The sequence below is a fragment of the Cornus florida genome, unplaced genomic scaffold, assembly GCF_030987335.1.
Source record: "Cornus florida cultivar Cherokee Brave unplaced genomic scaffold, ASM3098733v1 CherokeeBrave_3.0.0_Hap2_Chr04, whole genome shotgun sequence".
NCBI classification, from domain to species: domain Eukaryota; kingdom Viridiplantae; phylum Streptophyta; class Magnoliopsida; order Cornales; family Cornaceae; genus Cornus; species Cornus florida.
This window is the reverse complement of record NW_026775574.1, coordinates 30482809-30505591: the sequence shown is the minus strand read 5'-3', so window position 1 is coordinate 30505591 and position 22783 is coordinate 30482809. Positions and strand designations below refer to the sequence as shown.

Below are 22783 nucleotides of genomic sequence, written 5' to 3'. Positions count from 1 at the left end.
AGGATTGTTGCTACATGGTTCGAAGGCAAAACGATGGATTTACAGACTTGAAACGGACCTCCCGAGCTGGTTTTACGAACCAGTGCTCGAGCACTGACCAATTCGTGAACCAATACTCGAGCACAGTAGGAGTGTGCTCAAGCACTGAGAACCTGTACTACCCCAAAAGTGTCTCGAATGGCCCCGAATTGATTTTTAAAGGTCCCAAATATGTTCTTAAACTTCAGGAATAGTGTTATATGATTTAATTGCATGAGATTTATATTAAACTCATATGTTTCGAGATTTGATGGAAAAGGTAACAATAATCATGTTTGAAATTGTTATATTTGAATTAAGCATGTGTTAATCGACTATTAAGTTGTTATATGATATTTATCATGCTTATACATGTTCTAAATGGATGAAAATCATAGTAGGTTGTTTTACATATTTTATTCATGCTTAAACTTTGCATGTGTTTCCTATTGTATGGTTTATTATGTATTTAATTATAATGTTAATATGTGGTTTATTTGGAAGCATGGACAAGTTACCAAAGGCATAAAACACTGCCTTATATTTGTATGGACAAAATACATACATTAAATGCAAGGTTGAATTGATATTTTATAGTATGGACAACAACATACTTCTAGAGGCATAGATGAGTTGCCAAGGCATAAACAGATTCTCATTTAAATAACACGGTCAAAAACATACTTATGGAGGCCTGAAGGAGTTTCCAAATCATAAAAAGAATTGTTACGTAAATCGTATGAACAAACACATACACTTGATGATATTCTGAATGACATTTAGAGGAGATACACTTCTAGAGTTGAATAATTTGTTATTGGTGGCTAGTTGGCCATTTTATTTAGTTTATGGAATAGAGGAGATAAATCCCCAAAGAGGATGGTTTATCCAATGTGAGTTATATATATATATATATATGTATATAATAAGCCTGGTACAATACCTTTTATTTTTAGAACCAAGATTATAGCCATTCATGGCTTATCCTTTTCCAAAAAAGTTTCAATATGGATGTCCCCAGATGGTTTATTGATTGGTGGCATTTATTTGGTCCATGCAAAGAAATCACTCCTGATTCTGTTTCTAAGGGATTTTCAATTTTCCAAGAAAAATTTCAATCTCTTTCTAAGCTTTTGGAATTTCCAAAAGCATTCCTATTTTTTACAAATTTTGTATTGTCATGGATTGTTCTATGACAATTCCAAATTCTCAGTTCATTTTCAAATCTTCCTCTTCTAGGAAGAATTTTCAGAGTAAATGGTGGGACCAATTCTCCACCACCCATGTTACTCCAAAAGCCATCTTTGAATGGTTTTCAGAATATCCTACAATCTCTTGCTCTGGTCTAGGAGAATCCTCAACTTTCCTCCTATCTAAGAGCCAAACTCAAGCAAGGCTATCTTCAGCAAGAACCAAAGATGAGTATGAAGCTTTCCTTTTGGATGCTTTCGCTCAAGTCAATCCTGTAGCCTTCTCACAAATGGGCTCCAACAGAAGCAATGGTGCCTCATCATCCCATGCTTCATAGGCAGATCATGCCCAAACCAATGAAGATGATTTTTTTGGAATCTTCATCCAACAACAATAAAGCTTCCAAAGGGTCTTCATCACCCATGACAACATCCAAAGGGTCTTTGTCACCCATGACAGCATCCACTAAACAAGGCTGTTAAACGACAGGCAAATAAAAAAAAAGAAGGCAAAAGTGTTACAGTAAAAAGTTAATACCAGTCTTTCAATGTCTGTCTTCTGGCTCCTTTTGGTGCGCATGGTAGACAACAGTTTTAAATCACCTTATCAAGAACGAATCCAAGGCTCATTTCGGTGCGCATGACAGATAACAGCCTTCAATCACCACCTTTCAGTGCGCATGGCAGACAATAATCTTCAATCACCTTATCAAGAAGGAATCAAAGGCTCCCCAGAGTCCTATATATAGCAACAACTCAAGCTATTCCAGGGCAAGCTAGAACAAAATTCAGACGCAAAGTCTTAACTCTGTTTCTCAGTTTCATTTCAAATATTCAACCAAATTGTAATTTTTAATTTTATTCTCCAAGGAGCTGACATAACAAGTTTGTAATAAAGGATTATCAAATTATCAAAGTTGTAAGTTTCAAATTTATATTTAGTGTTTCTTATCTTCCTGTTTTCTGATTTACTTTCTGTTATTAATATTCTGTATTTCAAAGTTTATTATTATTAATATCCTGGATTCCGTTTGGTATTGGTGATGATTCTCAAATTTATATTCTGTGTTTACTCAAAATTAGGGGTATTACATTCTTTCCCCATAACAAAAGGAATTATATCCTTGAAATTCGCCCATACCTTATTCCATAATTTCCGGAAACTGCGAACGAATTAATTCCTCCCATTCCTAAGTAGACTCAGCCTCATTATGATGACTCCATTGGACATGCATGATAAGCGCCGAATATTGCATATTCAAGCGCCCTTAATTGCATTATTTAAGTCCATTGTTTGTTTAATTATGTAGATTACCTTCATATGCACGTTTTTGCATATTTTCAGGTTCATTGGCCAAAAAGAAGCAAGAAGGATGCTTTGTGGAGTTTTGAACATCAAAGGTCACAATGCTGAATTTCTGGCAGCAGTGGAACCTGGACTTTGCTCGCCATTTTGACCTTGAAAACTCGAGAACTGGACTTCCCTCATAACATGACATATTTAGATATCTGAATCAGCTTTCCAAATCTTTAAGCGGTTTGTCATTCAGAGTTTGGAGCAGAGAGTTATGATCTTCTTATCATAGGTGCTCAGAACTGCCTGGCAACAATGAAATTCTGCCTTGATCTTCATTTTCGACCAACCATCCTTAAGAATTAGATCTCTACCAAAACATGAAGTTTTTAGAGCTTTGAATTAGCTTTTCAAATCTTCAAACGGTTCATCATTTGGAGTTCAGAGCGCAAAGTTATGGCCATTTTACCAAAGTAGGTCCGGGCGGAGCAAACCAAGCATAGGGCATTCTGGCCAATTTTCGAGTGCTCGAAATTAGGGCAGATTGCTTCACGAGATCAGCAGTGGAGTCAGGACTTTGTTCGCTATTTTGACCCAGAAAGCTTGAGAACTAGACTTCCATCATAACATGAAAGATTTAGAGCTCTGAATTAGCTTTCTAAATCTTCAAACGGTTTATCATTCGGAGCTCGGAGCAGAGAGTTATGGCCTTGTTACCAGAGGTGCGCAGAACTGCCTGGCAGTACTGAAGTACTGTCTTTCTCCCCATTTTCGACCAAACAGACTTGAGATTTGGGTCTTCATCAAAACATGAAGTTTTTAAAGCTCTGAATTAGCTTTCTAAATCTTTAAACGGTTCATCATTCGGAGTTCGAAGCACAAAGTTATAGCCATTTCACCAAAGTAGGTTTGGGCGGAGCAAGTGAAACATGGAGCTTTTTACACTAAATTCGAGTGCTCGAGGCCCTATTTCGAGCACTCGAAATTTGGGCAGTTTGCTCTACGAGACAACCCACTTGTGCTCTGAAATTTCCAATTTTGGATGGCCCTCTTTTATGAGGTGGTTGGGGATGTTTTTGGAGGAGAGAGAGAGCCTAGTTTGGTGGTAGATAAGAGGGATAAGAGCCACACATTTCATTTAAGCTTCATTTTTACAAGATAGAGGAGAGAGAAGAGAACAAGAAAGAGGGGTTCTTTAAGCTCCAAAGAGGGTGCACGAAAATGAAGATGAGGATGATGCTTCTTCCTTCTTCTAGCTCACCAATGGGCAACTAAACCTCATCTAGGGAGGTGATGAAACCCCTCCCTTGTAAGCATGTGTTAGTATAGTTTATTTTTGGGGATTACAATGTATTTTTGATAGTCTTTCCATGATCAAGAGCCTCATTTTTGTTGTAATGAATGTTGAATGTTTATAAATGATTATTGTGAGTTATTCATCTTGTCTTGGATGGTTACTTTTCTTAATCATATTGCTTGCACTTCCATGGTGACAATGGAAGTTAGATCATGGAATGGTTTTAATGGCATGGAGTTGGAGAACCTAGATAGTTCATGGCTTAGGGTTTCCCTTTGATGGTCTATACTTGATTCTTTGCGTTATGTGCATTCACCATTTAAATTAGGGCTTGATAATCCTTGACTTAGTAAGCATGTTCTAAGCTACATTTTAGTTTAGGTAGTTAATCATGTGAACCTTTGATGGTTTATTCTTGCCTTCCTATTTAAATGAACTTCTTGAGGATATTATAGCAACCTAGTATTGTTATGTATCATGACTATCATATATGTTGTTTTTCCCTTAAATTAATCTTAACCTAGCATGTGTATAGGGATGGAGGTGGATTCATTTCCCTAGCCTTCTTTACTTGTACTTCACTCCCTTGAATTCTTGCAATTTATTGTTTTATGCACTTTTACTTTCCTAGCTTAAGTGACATCCAACAAAACCTCTATAAACCCCTTATCATTCTAAGAACAATTCTAGACACTTAGGTTGCCATAGACTAGCGCAGTCCCAGTGGTTCGACTTACCCGACCAATAGCCCTATTTTACAATGATTCGTGCTATTGTGAAGGTTGATATTTAATTGACCAACCGATCAATTTTTGGCGCCGTTGCCGGGGACTGCAAACGGTTTAGCGACCAAAGTTCTAGGGTTAATTTTAGTTTGATTGTTAATATTGTGTTTTGTGCATATTTCTCGTGTGGTTTAACCATTTTTATGTTGTAAGATTCTAGGGACTCGACTCTCGCCATGGGAACGCTAGCAAAGTGTAAGTCTAGAGGACCCTAGGTAAGCTTCTTGACCTTTTAGTTTCGCATTGTTATATTTTGTGCATGTGTTAAGCTTAGAAGTAGTTAATTTATTTGCAAGCCCTTGTTGAGGCTATATTATTGTTTTAATTTTGTGTTCAAGTATCGGTCCTTGTCGTGGCCATTTATTTTCTGTCTTGATAATTGAGGAGAAAGGGAACATCGTATGTGGAGTTGTGGTTGATGAATTGCTTTATTGAGTATATGCTTTGTTGTTGATGTTCGGTTGTAGGTCACTTTCCTTACCCACAATCGATTCTCCCATTGATATTAACTCTCTTGAAAGAACTCTTAGACGGAACCCTAGGGAACCTACTCTTATACGGGATCTTGAAACTGAATTTAATACAATGGGGGATAATATAGGAAATCCGGGGAATGAAAGGGCTGAAATTCCTTATATCGAGCCAATGACTCTTAGAGATCATTTCATCCCTACCACCTATACTTCTCCATCTTGCATAGTGATGCCAAACATCGATGCAGCTCAATATGAGATCAAATCTAGTACCATCCAAATGCTTCCATCTTTTCATGGTTTTGATAATGAAGATCCATATAAGCATCTCGATGAGTTCCTTGAAATCTGTTCGACCATCCGGTTGAGAGGATTTCCTGAAAATGCACTCCACTTACATCTTTTCCCATTCTCCCTAAAAGATAGGGCAAAATATTGGTTGAACTCCCTCTCTCCCAACTCTATTACTTCTTGGGCTCAATTGCAACAAGAATTTCTTAAGAAGTATTATCCGGTGAGTAAAACCAACCAAATGAGGCGTTCCATTCTAAGCTTTTCTCAAGTTGATGGAGAACAACTCCACGAGACTTGGGAAAGGTTACAAGATCTTCTTCGGAAGTGTCCTCATCATTTGATCCCAAAATGGCAATTAGTGCAAGCTTTCTATGCCGGCTTGACCGACACCCATAGATTCATGGTTGACTCTTCTTGTGGTGGGATGTTCATGTCCAACAATGCGGATGAGGCTTGGACCTTACTTGAGAATTTGAGTGAAAATTCACTTCAACACAATTCTCGTAGGGCTCCGACCTCAACCACTCCAAAGAACACCAATCATTGTCAACAAAAATCAATAAGGGAGGAATCATCTCAAGTGGATGCCATTGCTCATAAATTTTACCAATTGATGGCACCACATCTTCCCCCTTCATTGTCTCAAAATTCGGCAAGTTCGGTTTGTGCTTTATGTACTAGTCCATTCCATCTCTCGGAAGATTGCCCCACACCGGAGCAATTTCCCAATTCCAACCAAAAGCAAGCTAATGCCATATTCTCAAGGCCCGGGCATAACCCGTATTCCAATACATATAATCCAGGTTAGAGGGACCATCCGAATTTTTCGTGGAGGCAACAAGCCCCACAAAATTCCCAACTTCAAAATCAAGGGCCTCAAAATCAGCCCTCTTCTCAATATCAAGGTAGGCCTTTCCAAGCCTCTTCAAGCTACCAACCTCCATACAATCCAAATGTCTCCACTCAACCTCCTTTGAATCCAATTGATGAGATAGTGGCTGCAAACAAGCAAATGATGGAATCATTAAATGTGCAAATGATGGAATCATTAAACAAGCAAATCATGGATTCCAACAAGCATCTCTTGACATACTTGCAACCTACTCTCCAAATGGTTCACTCCCATATTCAATCTATAGCTAGGCTCGAAAATCAAATGGGACAAATAGCTAACCAAGTGAACCAACTTCTTCAAAAAGACAAGGGTAAGCTTCCCGCTCAACCATTTGAAAATCCTAGAGGAATGCATGTGATTGATGAAACCTCTCCTCCGAGTGGGCTGACTCATGAACAAGTTCAAGCTATCACCACCCTTCGGAGTGGTAGAGTGGTTGACAACAAGGTTGATGGAGACACAAGTGAGAAAAACCCTCATTTGAAAAATCTGAATTCAAGCTCTTCAAGTCCAAATTCAAGCTCTTCTTGTCCAAATACCATTCACGGAAAGCCCACTCATGTCACCCCAAATGTGGAAACTTCTTATGAGCCAAAAGCTCTGTTTCCTCAACGTCTCCAAGAGTCGACACATTTAGGGAATAAGAATTGCAAAATTCAAGACATGTGGGAAGTTTTCAAGCAAGTAAAGATCAATCTTTCTCTCTTGGATGCTATCAAGCAAATTCCTCCCTATGCAAAATTCCTTAAGGATTTGTGCACTCAAAAGTGCACTTCCAGAAGTCATTTACCAAAGAAAGTGAGGTTAACCGAAAATGTTAGTGTGATCATTTAGCACAGTACTCCTCCGAAGTATAAGGATCTGGGTGCCCCCACAATCTCTTGTGTCATTGGTGACAACAAAATCGAGAGGGCCCTCCTTGACTTAGGAGCTAGTGTGAATTTGATCCCATACTCGGTTTACTTACAACTTGGGTTGGGAGATCTAAAGCCAACTCCGATAGTGTTGCAATTTGCTGATCGATCTATTAAGCAACCACGGGGAATTATTGAAGATGTGATCATAAAAGTGGACAAATTCTACTTCCCGGTAGACTTCGTGGTTCTTGATACGGAACCAGTCTATGATCCAAGAAATCACATTCCCATAATTCTCGGACGTCCTTTTCTAGCTACAGCTAATGCTTCCATTAACTGTAGATCCGGATTGATGGATATCTCTTTTGGGAATATGAATGTTAAGCTCAATATCTTCAATGCTGTGTAACTTCCTTCAGATGACAATGAGTGTTTTGCAATCACTATTGCTGATAAACACATTCAAAATCCAATCCCACCTCCTTCAACGGAGGATCCCCTACATGCTTGCTTGGTCCACTCTGATTTTGAGGATTTTGATGAGGAAAAATCCATTCGGGAAGTCAACTCCTTTCTTGATATTCCATCACCATTTTCCTCTCCTTTATGGGAAGCACCAAATCCATCTCTATCTTGGGATTGTCCATCTCCTTCCATTTCTTCACCGGAGTTACCTCAACATTTTGAAGGTGAACCACTAGACAAGGGTAAGGAGAATGTTGGCAAGTTGCTGGAAATTCTTCCAATCATTTCGGCCCAATCTAGAATCATTGTCCATGATACTCAACCTATGAACAAACCATTTGAGTACAATGAGGTATATGAATTGGAGATTGCAAATATGAAAGGTCATGATCCTCCCATTGTTAGTCAAGACAATGACATTCAACGAGCCTCCATAATCTCGAACAAGCAACACCTTTGCTTAAATCTGAAAATAAAAGAAGTAAGATTAAAAGCGATGCTCAAATCCTCTAAGGCCAAACTTGTTTCTCTTCGGAAGGATCAAATTCCCTCACCATTCATTGATCTAAGTTTGAGACCATATGAAGGAGACAAGTTGCATACGGAGCGTTAAGGATCCATCTCTCCAATGGATCCCGATCCTGGTTCGTCTAGCTATCGACATTAAATTTAACAAAGCAAGGGAAGAAATTCTTTCGATGTTCCAAGCTTCCCTACCTTCTCAAATTGCTCGTGCCTTGAAATTTTTTGGGAAATGGTTAAGAAAAGCAAAAAATTTAATTTTTCTGGAAATCTCTTCAGTCCTGTTCCAAAATTTTAGACTGGCTTCTTAGACCTTCTCAACTCTAATTTTCATTCCCGGAAGTTTCCATCGCTTTCTAACAATTTCACCGCATCTTGGGAATGCTACTCATGTGCATAATGTCTCATTTTTAATGCATTTTTGAAAAATTTTCCCAAATTCCGTCCATGCATTGAAATTCTTGCACCGTTTAAAATTTTTCCATGCATTTGCAATGTTTGAAAAAATTTCAATATTCTCCATGCATTAGAGAAAAATTGCAAACTGTGAACAATTTTCAAAATTTTCCATCCATGCATTACATTAAAATGGAGTTGCAAAGTTTTTTTTTTTTTTTTTTTTTTTTTTTAAAAAAAAAAATTTCCATGCATTTGAGATGATGTGCAATTTCAATTTTTCCCTCCTTGCATTAGAATGGATTGAAGTTCAAAAGTTTGAGAATTTCCCATGCATTAGAAAGAAGTTGAAAAGTTTTCAAAAATTTTTCTAAAAATCCATCCATGCATTGGATTGGAATAATGTGCAAAGTTTCAAATTTTCCATGCATGGCTTGAATTTAGGACTGACATGCAAATTTTCAAAAATTCTCTATGCATGAAAATTTCATTTTTGCAAATTCCATCCAGTTTGCATAAGGTTGCAATGTTTTGAAGCTTGAAAATTTCATTTTTGAGATTTCTATCCAATTTGAATAATGTTGCTATGTTGCATAATGTTCCTCACTTTACAACTTCCATCTCAATGTTGCATAAGTCCATTTCAATGCGTCAATAGCCTGCTCACTACCTCCAGTTTGAGAGCTCTAGCACCCATTTAGAGTGCTCGAAAGTTCTAGCACCCATTCCGAGTGCTCAACATTTCATCCCACAATCCTCCTCATTTCCCCGAGCTTACTGATCCAATTTCGAGCACTCGAATTGGCATTTCGAGTGCTCGACATTCCTACCACATCTTGGCCAATCTCACTACCCAGAGCTCGAGCACTCCAGCTCCCATTTAGAGTGCTCGAGCCTAACCAACATCTCACCACCCAACTTTCTTCCTCTCTCTCTCTTAACCCAAGCAACCTAACCACACACCATGTATGCATGCGATCATGCAGGTGCCACCACAAACCTGCATGCCGAGTGCTCGAACACTCCCTAACCATAAACTTCCCCAACACAAGTCCCCTCGGCTTCAACTTCCACCACCATCAACCCTCACCCCAACCCCACCCTCTCAGCATCTTGCATGCACCGTCAACTTCCACCACCTCAACCCACAAACTAATCTCTCGGCATCTACACACACCAACACCATGCAACCTCCATGCATGCCCCTCTCGGCATCCTCTATTTTCCCAACCATCCAACCAACCTCACCAAACTTCCTCATCTCACCCCACCATGCATGCCACCATCTCTCTCTCGGAACCTTCACTCCCTAACCACCCACCACCCTTCACACTCAATCAACCCCATCCTCAATTCCTCTACAACACCCTCATGCATGCCATTCAAAAAAAAAAAAAAAAAAAATATGGCACACTTTTGGCATTCTTTTGCTATCCATTTTAAACTTGTGGCTAATGTCTGCATTTGTGTTTTGTTTGGATTTTTATCTTGCACTACAATTCAGGTTAGTGTTTTTAATTCTGTTTTGATTTTTCTTAAGAGACCTATGCTTTTACCTGTGTATATTCGTTGTGTTTTGCTAGGTCTTCATGTCCAAGTTTGGGGGAAGCACTTGCACATTCACATAGATGGAAACCTTTGCCTTCCTCACTCCGCTTGGTATTATTGTTCTTTAACCCTCTCTATTCTTATTTTCATTTACTTGTCTTCTCACATTGAGGACAATGTGATATTCAAGTTTGGGGGTGCATTTATGCATTTTTGGTTTTGCATTTTTGCTAAGCAATGATATTGTAATTTGAAACCTGTTGGAGATGAAACATATGTTTAATACCTTGTGTATAGAAGCAATTGTGACATTTTTGAAAATAAAGAAAAATTTGAGTTGAAATGATCATGTAGATTCAAATTAGTCTGTATAAATGTCTCAATTAGATTCTCGCTGGATTTGACACTCTTTTAAGCTTCACAATGCACAGATGCACATTGGAAACTTAACTGTGAGGCATGCAACTTGATTGACCTTGATCTTGGCCTAGTTAATCTGATTTGATGACCTAATGGATGAATACTTTTGGCATGAATCTAAAAAAAAAAAAATTGAGAAGGAAAGAAAATAATGACCAGTTGACGTTCGTAGCCTTTCCAACTCGAGCTATTAAGCCCTAGGAGTGTCTCTACACTTAACACCCTAAAGCCGTCTGGTTTGGGAGATGTTGGCCTAACGCTTGCTACAGGAGTTGGTTAGAAAGCTTAAAAGATTTAAACATTGCACGGTCATTCAAAAAATTGTAATAAACATGGTTCGCTAGAGTTCGTAGCCTTTCCAACTTGAGCTATTAAGCCCTTTGGAGTGTCTCTACACTTAACACCCTAAAGCCATCTGGTTTGGGAGTTGTTGGCCTAACGCTTGCTACATAGGTTGGTTAGAAAGCTTAAGGGACTTTAGCATTGCACAACTATTCTATGTTTTGCTTATGAGTTACAATAAATTGTTAACAGGCAACAAAAGTTGTCTTGAAAATAAAATCATGCCTTAGGGACTTCATGTAAAGGGGAATTCATTGATTTGAAAACTTGTGCCTTGGAATTGGGAAAGAAAGTAAAAGCCGCATGTTGAGAATCCAATTCACTTTCACTGACGTAGAGTTGATTTCCATTTAAGAGATGACAATTGAGTTATTTCTATGGACGATGATGTTGATGCATGTATGTGGAAATGTATTTAGCTAATTTTAGTATCAATGCTTCATATATGCAAGGTAGTCTTCCCAATGACCTATCTCCAGTTCTTTGTTGTTTCAAATTGTATTTGAGCTATGTTTGCACTTCATTTCACCATGGATGATATTTTTGTGGTAGCATGCCCATGGCTGTATTTTCATTGAAGTATTCATTTTGGTTTTGCTAAGGGACTAGCAAAATGTAAGTTTGGGGGTGTGATAAGCGCCGAATATTGCATATTCAAGCGCCCTTAATTGCATTATTTAAGTCCATTGTTTGTTTAATTATGTAGATTACCTTCATATGCATGTTTTTGTATATTTTCAGGTTCATTGGCCAAAAAGAAGCAAGAAGGATGCTTTGTGGAGTTTTGAACATCAAAGGTCACAATGCTGAATTTCTGGCAACAGTGGAACCTGGACTTTGCTCGCCATTTTGACCTTGAAAACTGGAGAACTGGACTTCCCTCATAACATGACATATTTAGAGCTCTGAATCATCTTTCCAAATCTTTAAGTGATTCATCATTCGGAGTTCGGAGCAGAGAGTTATGATCTTCTTATGATAGGTACTCAGAACTGCCTGGCAGCAATAAAATTCTGCCTTGATCTTCATTTTCGACTAACCATCCTTGAGAATTGGATCTCCACCAAAACATGAAGTTTTTAGAGCTTTGAGTTAGCTTTCCAAATCTTCAAACGGTTCATCATTTGGAGTTCAGAGTGCAAAGTTATGGCTGTTTTACCAAAGTAGGTCCGGGCGGAGCAAACCAAGCATAGTGCATTCTGGCCAATTTTCGAGTGCTCGAAGCCTTATTTCGAGTGCTCGAAATTAGGGCAGATTGCTTCACGAGATCAGTAGTGGAGTTAGGACTTTGCTCACCATTTTGACCCAGAAAGCTCGAGAACTGGCCTTCCATCATAACATGAAAGATTTAGAGCTCTGAATTAGCTTTCTAAATCTTCAAACGGTTCATCATTCGGAGCTCGGAGCAGAGAGTTATGGCCTTGTTACCAGAGGTGCACAGAATTGCCTGGCAGCACTAAAGTACTGCCTTTCTCCCCATTTTTGACCAACCAGACTTGAGATTTGGGTCTTTATCAAAACATGAAGTTTTTAAAGCTCTGAATCAGCTCTCCAAATCTTTAAACGGTTCGTCATTCGGAGTTTGAAGCACAAAGTTATGGCCATTTCATCAAAGTAGGTCTGGGCGGAGCAAGTGAAGCATGGAGCTTTTTACACTAAATTCGAGTGCTCGAGGCCCTATTTCGAGCACTCGAAATTTGGGCAGTTTGCTCCACGAGACAGCCCACTTGTGCTATGAAATTTCCAATTTTGGATGGCCTTCTTTTATGAGGTGGTTGGGGATGTTTTTGGAGGAGAGAGAGAGCCTAGTTTGGTGGTAGATAAGAGGGATAAGAGCCACACATTTCATTTAAGCTTCATTTTTATAAGATAGAGGAGAGAGAAGAGAGCAAGAAAGAGGGGTTCTTCAAGCTCCAAAGAGGGTGCACGAAAATGAAGATGAGGATGATGCTTCTTCCTTCTTCTAGCTCATCAATGGGCAACTAAACCTCATCTAGGGAGGTGATGAAACCCCTCCCTTGTAAGCATGTGTTAATATAGTTTATTTTTGGGGATTACAATGTATTTTTGATAGTCTTTCCATGATCAAGAGCCTCATTTTTGTTGTAATGAATGTTGAATGTTTATAAATGATTATTGTGAGTTATTCATCTTGTCTTGGATGGTTACTTTTCTTAATCATATTGCTTGCACTTCCATGGTGACAATGGAAGTTAGATCATGGAATGGTTTTAATGGCATGGAGTTGGAGAACCTAGATAGTTCATGGCTTAGGGTTTCCCTTTGATGGTCTATACTTGATTCTTTGCTTTATGTGCATTCACCATTTAAATTAGGGCTTGATAATCCTTGACTTAGTAAGCATGTTCTAAGCTACATTTTAGTTTAGGTAGTTAATTATGTGAACCTTTGATGGTTTATTCTTGCCTTCCTATTTAAATGAACTTCTTGAGGATATTATAGCAACCTAGTATTGTTATGTATCATGACTATCATATATGTTGTTTTTCCCTTAAATTAATCTTAACCTAGCATGTGTATAGGGATGGAGGTGGATTCATTTCCCTAGCCTTCTTTACTTGTACTTCACTCCCTTGAATTCTTGCAATTTATTGTTTTATGCACTTTTACTTTCATAGCTTAAGTGACATCCAACAAAACCTCTATAAACCCCTTATCATTCTAAGAACAATTCTAGACACTTAGGTTGCCATAGACTAGCGCAGTCCCAGTGGTTCGACTTACCCGACCAATAGCCCTATTTTACAATGATTCGTGTTATTGCGAAGGTTGATGTTTAATTGACCAACCGATCAATGCACAAGAGGTATAACCTTGTTGCGAAGAATTTATCCTTACGGTCTATAATACGACATGGTGGCTCCACATATGTTGCGTCCGGTTGCAACTCAACCTCACTAACATCGATATGTTGATAACGATCCTCATCTCACAGAAATTTTGGCAACATGGAAACATAAAACACACTGTGGACACGATATAAATGGTCCGGAAGTGCTAACGAAGGGAAGACATAGGCATTCAGGGCCATGCTATGTCTTGGGAACACGTTGGCTCTGGTTTGAAACATAGGGGTTTGTCAAAGAGAGATTAATGACACCCTTGACAGCCATGAAGATGTTTAGCGTGCAGTGAGTGGGCTGTCAGTATGCACAGACACTGTCAGTATACACAGAGGATGCTCAGCGTGCACAAAAGGATGCTCAGCGTGCAGAGGGGATGCCTAGTGGCATTTTAGTAGCTATGGTCATTATAATTCCTCGAACATAGGTGATATCTACTACTGTCAGAGTGTTAATATCCCTAACAATTATACTAGGGGGTGGTAGTTAGATCTCATCGGTTGGTGTGATACCCCCAGATTTCCGGATGCGGGTTGGCCAGGCCCATGCCCGATTACCCGAGGATATCAAACCAATTAGCAATAAATGAACACAGAATACAGTTAAGATAAAACAAGAATAAATAAAATTGTTGAACCGAAACTAGAATGATAATCCAAAACTGAAAACCTCAGAATAAAATTTTATAAATAAAGAATTAATCTGATACATCCAACTTCTCCAATTCTAATACATCTCGGGAATCCATCTCTAATGGACCCCTAATAATCTAAACAGAAATGAAAGCTACTTAAAGAACATCTAGAGTAAACCATGGAGAAAAGTCCTACGTCATCGGAAGAGTGAGTAATAGTCTCTGCTCAGCACGATCAAGTTTAAGTCTGGAACTGACGAGTACCTGAAAAATAGTGGTGGGTCAGGCCCACGAACAAGTTCTAATCTACTACAATCCAAGCAGAGACTCGATACGCATATACATTTTAACCAACTCAATAATAGCTAATAGTCCGTACGTATGTATATTCACACTACAAGACTCTCATTGGACTATGGAGAGGGTCTCAACCTGAATAGAAGGCAACATGCGAAAACACACCCATAGGTGGGCATGAGTACCTAGACCTAACAGGGTACACCTTAACCTCTTATATCCAGCTACGCATCCTACTGCATATACGCACCCTAACCAATGAGTCTGAGACTTAAGCTCATCTCGTGGTACCATAAAAATATATTTAAAATCCATTCATATCCATCCATAGGAAATCCAATAAATCGTTCAGCTTATTCAACCGCACAGACTTATACAAGAGATCCAATAAGTCGTTCAGCTTATTCAGCCGCACAGACTAAAATATAAGGAGAATTATGTTTTTATAATTCGTACCCTTATTCCAAAATAGGTAGGACTGAGTATTTTGAATCAGTCTGTCCCTAGTATGCCACTGTCCCATACCGGTGCATACAATCCACAAAATCCATATAATTGATAGAACAGGTAAAACTGTTCACCAATTAAAATCCATAAGGTAGGAATTATTATTTTGAGCTAAACCATACCTAGTATGTCACCGTCCCATACCGGTGCATACAATCCTCCATATCCATGTAAATTATAACATATAAAAAAAATAAGCAAGTAATTTACAGTCCAAAACCAAATATCCATATCATTGCAGAAAAGTGATTAAAGTTTCAACAATTTAAATCCAAGATCTAAACCATGTAATTGCAAGAAATGGTTTAACAGTTCAACAACCAGCATCCAGAGCATGCATAGATCAGTTGTAATAAATTAATAACTCTATCATGCATTTAAATAAGTTTTATAATCGTGTTATAGTCTAAACAATTGCTAAATTAATTTAACCAATTTAGTTTTTTCCATCCGGTAACATGATTCTCCAATAAGTTTAAAATATGGAGAATAGGTATAATCCATTCTGTAATCCACTATGAGCATAATAATAACATTATCAAAATTAACATGGTCACTTTAAACTATTCCAAGATATTCAGTAAGTTTATAAGACACAATATTGTATATTTAGCAACTAGGTTCACATTAAGTATAACACAGCAACCAAGTTCCAGTAACTGATCATACATGTACATATAACCATCAATTTAACTCCAAGATAACACAACAGAATATACGAATTCACATGCTTACTTTTATACCAAACCAACACTAACTGAAACAAGTTAAATTCTATACGTCAGTTCATCCGTAGCTAGCAGTGATTAAAGTTTAAGTATGATTATTCCTACCATTGTTCCATGACTAGCATGGTGTAACCATCCACTATAAACTGCAAATTAAATCATAGGCAATTAAACCTTTACATTCCAAAAACGGTAACCAGTTTTGCATTTAACAATTTATGTATTGTTTTACTATAAGCACCAGTGTTTTAATCCATGTTAACCAACCCTTGGAAACTTTAATATGGCCTTAGAACATACTGAAAACCCCAATTATACCATCTAACAGGATCTGAAATCTCCAAAATCCAACCCTCGTAGCCCAAATGGTCGCTGAAACATCAAAAACTGGAAAAACCTTGAAGGAGCCGGCTCCAAACAAGTTAGAGCCGCCTCCAAACAAGATGGAGCCGGCTCCAACTCACTTGGAGTTACCTCCAAAGAACTTTGAGCCGGCTCCAAAACATTTTGGAGCCGCCTCCAACCTTCTCCCCTCCTCTCTGCTTCATCTCTTCAACTATGCCTTCTCCGGTGACGTCTTATTTGATCAGTCCTTAACTCTAATGATTTCTACTGATTAAAAATTAAGTTCCAATGCCCCAGATATTTTAAAACCTTTAATCTTAAATCTATTCTAATTAGAACAGAAAAATTCAAGAAAGAAGTAAAACAAGCCAGTATGAAACATGAAAAATGTATAGAGTTGCAAACGATCCTAAACATGCAAACCAGTTTAAAATCAATACTTTCCAGTGTTACAAGCTAATTTAATTCTTTGTATATCAATTCACATGCATTATACATCCCGTTACGTGAATTATTTTATGAGTTGAACACGAAAAACCATAAAACAAGCAGTATAACTCATGGCTACCTTCAGTGGAAAATAACAGAGACATGTAATCCAGTTTTCTTTTAATTCTTATACATTCCTAGAGTTGCATTAGACATGCAAAGAACATAATTCAACAGGATAGAGTTAGGATTAGAACTTGCCTTTGAGATTTCGGTTCAAAAATCCCAACGTTGTCTTCTAAGTTTCTCCGGCGAATTAGGAAATCCTCCTCTGTTCCTTCCCTGCCTCCACTGTCGTGAATAAGGTTCTAAAACCCTAGGAAGAACTTAATACCTATATTTATAGGTTTACACAAGACCTAGGTTCAATTCAAACCTTACACTAAATCCTAGTCGGCCCATAGAAAACCCTATTTAAAATCTACGTCGGCCAACATACGTAACTTCTCAAAGAACCCTAAGTACTGAACGTATTTTAAAAACTCATTTAACTTAATTACCTAATTAAAAATTCCTTACAACAGTGAGATCAAAATAAAACAAATAAACAAGTAAGCCAATTAAATACAAATTAAACATATAATTAAATTAAACCAACTAGTCAATTCACACATCACGTAATTTAAATTTCACACATAGCCACATAGGCACCTAAAAATAATGAAATAAATACTGAAAATAATAAAATAAATAATAAAATTTTGATTATATCCCATTTAAAACTAGGGGTATTACAGTTGGGCTATGGCATGGCTTACCTAGAGGGCTTAACCAACGTGCATAGGCAAGGGTTGCACCACTCTAAGGTGGTTGCACAAGAGGGGAACATCCAAATTACCCAAGGTCATATTAGTGTGCATCGGCATGCGCGCACCAGCATACTGCAGGGCGTGCATGGGTGTGCGCGTGGGCGTGCAGCAGTGCGCGCACACAGGTGGGCACCAGCGCGCGCACGGGTGTGCACTCGGGCGCACACAAGCATGCATGGCTTGGCACGCCATGCACCCAGAGGCATTTATATGTGGGTTCAGACTTGTGGGCTTGACTCGGTGTGGCTCATGGACCATGGCTAAGGCCATGACATCCACATATCACTTGGTGGGCAACAGGTGTGCCTATCAAGTAAGGATCCAATCAAACGGAGGCATGTGGGAGTAGTAGGGATATGATCAGTGCCTTATGATCATTTATTCTAGAGAAGCCTTGTGACTTATATTCGGTTATGATAGCATATACATAAATACTAGATGGCTTATGTCAGTTATTGCTGTGGCATGTTGTCATTGGTCAGTTACCTAAAAGTTGGGGGATATCCAACTGAATATATGTATCTATATGTTTGACATAGATAGGTAGTTGTGGGAGAAACTTCTATTTATGTGCTGGACGAGTTTGATTGGGTTAGTTTGGCTAAAAGGTTGAGCTTGTCAACCTTATCTATTGTGTTTTGATACAGACACAGACAGACAAGTTGTAGGCAGTTTTGCAGAGTGCCTATATATTGGGATGCAGGGGGCTTGGATTAGGCAGAGAGAATGTGCATTGCAGTGCATGCAATGAGAGCCTTGGTTCTTTGTACGAATTTGGTTCCTTTGTATTATGTTTAATGAGATCAAAGGTTGGGACTTGGTCCTGTAAACTGTGTGCATGTCTTTATATTTTTGTATTGTGTGTATTGTGTTGTGTGTTGGCTGAGACTTGGTAGCTCCAAGTGCCATTATAGAGGCAAAAATTCATAGAGTGATTTGACCATGTAACAATAAGCTTCAACTATAAGCCAAGATCAAAGAAAACTTTATCACCACTCAAATGATGATGTAGACAATGATGCAAGGTTCAAAGATTGAATCATGTGGATCCCACATCCATAACAGCACATGGTTTTTATGGTGTGATAAAATATTAGATTTGATCTTGGTGTTTGTGCATAATGGTTTGGTGTGTGTGATTAAGCTATTGGTTTGAATCCGGCTGTTTCTTCTTAGCACAGTGCGCTGAATTTTTCTTTGGTTGCAAATTTGTTGTTACTTTCCCTTCAAGGATGGAATGTTGAGATGGTGGACCGCTGTTTTAATCATAGGGATCGTGACCTTATCTGTGATACCCCTTGGATCCGAGACACGGGTTGATCAGGCCCAGGCCCAAACCCGAGGGAATATCAAACAATTAATATTTTATAATGAACACGGAATACAAAATAAATTAAGAAATGAAATTAAAGCTGGAAGGAACTAAAAATAGAATCCGCAAAATATTATAATTATTAAAATCCATCAAACCCAAACTCCAAAACTCCATCAGTTTACAACTTGGGAATCCATCTCTAGTGGACCCCTATTAAACATCCAAACGAAAGATAGAACAACTGTAATAAACGTCAAGAAATAAAACTATAGAGAGAGCCCTACATTGTCGGAAGAGTGAATAGAGACCTCTACTCAGCACGAACACGTCTAAGCCTGTAATTGTCGTGTATCTGAAAAATAGAAGTGGGTCAGGCCCACGCACAAGTTCTATACTACTACAATCCAAACAGAGGCCCGATACGCATGTACATCCTAAACAATTCAACAATAGCTGATAGTCCGTAAATATATATATAGTCACACTAAAGGACTCTCACTGGACTACAGGCCGGTCTCAACCTGAATAGAGGTAACATGCTAAAACGCACACGAAGTGGGCATATGTACCTATACCTAAATAGGGTACACCTCCAACCATCGTAGCCAGCTACACATCCCGATGCATATACGCTCCCTAGCCATCGGTCCTGAGGCTCAAGCTCATATCGAGGCACCATAACAGTATATATATAAAATCCATCCAAAATCCCTGGTATTGCCGCTCAACAAGTAGTTGCCATGACAATACAAATCCACGGGACTTAACTTTTAGTTAATCCCATCCTTATTCCAAGTAGGTGGGTAATGGTATTGTTTTAAAAACTAAACCCATCCTTAATATGCCACCGTCTCATACCGGTGCCTACGTTCCAATCCTCCAGTAGTCAATAATACCAATAAATCAAGTATATATCAACTAAATTCCAACATCCAACATTCAATGTTAGCAGTGATAAAATAAGCATTGATAAACAGGGTCACAACAACAACATATACATGCCCAATTTAAGTTGTTCCCTTTAGTCTGATATAAAGACAGAATTAATTAAAACTTCCATTTAACACCTTACAAATGACATACAGATATGTAGGGTATGTATCACAAAATCCTAACCTCCACAGTTGATACTAACTGTGATAATGTAAGCATCAAAACAATATTCACAGTATGTATGTAGACATGCTCAAATTATAGTGTTCCACAAAACCGATCTAGTGTTAAACTCAAATCCTCCTAGTATTTAAGTTCCAATAGTTGCTATTACAGAAGTTAAGATAGCTATCATCTAGACCCATCTTTCCAATAATTTATACTAGCAGTGGTAAGGAAAAACGTGAACCACAGAACCACAATGCATCCACAAACATGCTTAGTCTAGGTTGAACAAGCATACAACACTACTGTAACTACCAGTTTCATAGCAAAACAGATATCATTTTAGTTTGGTTTAATCTTCATTAATCCTGGAATCATTTAAGAGTGCAAAGAGTATGAAGCCTAAGGGAAAGAGTAAGGATAGAATCTTGCCTCAGAAACTTTTGTTCAAAGTTTCAACGTCGTCTTCTTAAAAAATCCTGGCGAGTTCCAAAACCCGGTTACTGTTCACTGGTACGAAACACTATTCCCGAACTCAAAATCTGATCTTCACCGTTCACATTGTGCAACACTGAGTCATGAACCTATCCTCCAAATTTCAGCTTGATCGGACCACGGACGAAGCAGGATCGGATATTTGATGAAATCTGGGCAGAATGGAAAAAAAACCTGTGCGACCCAGTTACTGTTCACGAGTACGAATCACTGTTCCCGAGGTCAAACTCTAATCTTCACCATTAAGATTTGTGTCACTGAGTCATGAACATCTCTTCCAAAATTCAGCTCGATCGGACCATGGATGAAGCGGGATCGGATGTTTGATGAAATCTGGGCAGAATGGAAAAAAACCTTTGCGACCCAGTTACTATTCACGAGTACGAATCACTGTTTCCGAGGTCAAACTCTGATCTCCACCGTTCAGATTGTGCGTCACTGAGTTGTAAACCCCTTCTCCAAAATTCAGCTCGATCGGACCACGGACGAAGCGGGATCGAAGTTTTGATCAAACCTTGGCAGAATGTGAAAAACTGCATTTTTCCTTCTCCACTTCCACAAAACGTGTGCTTTGTTTAAAAAAACCCTACACAGACGTCTACCTTATACTTATAGAGTTTTCCTAAACCCTAGGTTCATTTAAGTCCAACTCACAATCCTAACCAGCCCATCCAATTAACGTAGAAACCTACGACGGTTATGATATAAAACCCTAATTTATACTGTAATAAAAACCCTAGTTAGATGTATTTACCTAATTACCCTATTCACCATTAAATACTTAACAAATAATCTAATTGAACAAAATAATAATTAGTAAACCCAATTAAACCAAATAAGACACACATAAAATAAGATACACATAGAATAATTAAACCAATTACACTTAAACCATTAATGCCAATTAAATAATTAAAATACTAACAAGTAATTCCAATCAAATAACTAAACCAATTACACTTAAACCATTAATGCCAATTAAATAATTAAAACACTAACAAGTAATTCCAATCAAATAACTAAAAATAAATATCATTTAAATAAATTAAATCACCACAAAAGAAAACAATTAAGCACCTAATAAAAAAAATAATGACACATAATCAAATAAAATGCACTTAAATAATAAATTAAATACCATTAAATACCAGGAATATCCTTTTTAAAATTAGGGGTATTACATTATCCTTCAAATCCCATTGAGTTATTTTCGGCGGAGGGATCATAAGGTCTGGGGTGCCTTTTTGTATGGTGGTTTTTCTGTCAAAAGTGCCTATTAAATTGCCTTCTCTCTTCTTTACCATTCACCGTCTATCCCCTCGGAGACTAGTTCTAGCTTTGATGTCATTTTTGGCATTATGTGGCGTGACATGTGGAAAATTCAGGCTCATCGTAAGATCATCCTATTTTTATGGCAGTGTATGCATGATCGTATTCCGGTTAATTCCCAGCTTGGGATTCGGGGTGTTTCTTCTTCTCCTGAATGTCCTCTTTATGCTTTGGAGGTGGAAACTATAGATCATCTTCTATATTCTTGCGCTTTTGCTCGTTTGGTTTGGAAATTATGTCCGCTTCAGATTGATTTCTCTTCTTCAGCTCTGACTATGTGGAAAAAAAATGGTTTGATTTATGTGCCCGTTGGACGCCATATGCTGTTTCAGCTGATTGTACGAGTTTGGCGGCGTTTGTCTGTTAGTTTATTTGGAAGTGCCGGAATGATTTCGTTTTTTAGCGGAAACATTGGGATCCTTTTGATGTGGCACTTCATGTATTCGCTGCCTTTCAGGAGTTTCAGGAGGTTACCCGTCAAAAAATCTTCTTTTGTTGCCGGTTCCTTCTGTTCCGGTCCCTATTGCAGTGTGGACTACCCCAGCTTTTGGTTGTTTTAAACTGAATTTTGATGCGGCTTTTAATTCGTCTTGTCATTTTTGTGGGGGTGGGGCGATTCTTCGAGACCACCTGGGTCGGCCTGTTAAAGTTGCTTCTTTTTTCATGCTGAATGTGTCTTCTCCTTCGTTGGCTGAATCTCTGTTTTCAGGGCCTTTCTCTTACTTCTGCATTGTTGGGGTTACAGGAATGTGTTGGTTGAAGGTGATTGTCAATCTGTTATGCAATTGCAAGTCTCAATGGAGGGTCAGGTGATGATTTTTCATGATATTTGTTCTTTGCTTTCTCTTTGTTTTGGTTTATCTCTTGTTTGGGTTCCTCGTGGAGGACATGATATAACTCATCTTTTGAGCAAGAAGACTCTTGAAGCCGAGTGTGGTGATTTAGAGTAGAGCATATGACCCTCGTGGTTGTTAAATGCTCTTCTCCCTTCGTGTTCTTTTTCTTAATCTATGCTATGTTCTGTTTGTTGTCAAAAAAAAAAAAAAAAAAGAAAAAAAAAAAAGAAAAAAAGGCTAT

The 22783-nt window shown here is 38.3% G+C and overlaps 1 protein-coding gene across 1 annotated transcript; it reads left to right on the top strand.

Annotated features, from left to right (window-relative positions):
* Window positions 1–21747: 21747 nt before the first annotated feature.
* On the top strand, window positions 21748–22519 carry LOC132304888 (uncharacterized). The gene is made up of 2 exons (XM_059802587.1): window positions 21748–22060; window positions 22164–22519. Exons 1-2 carry the CDS (start codon window positions 21748–21750, stop codon window positions 22517–22519), a joined length of 669 nt encoding a protein of 222 aa, XP_059658570.1.
* Window positions 22520–22783: the final 264 nt, after the last annotated feature.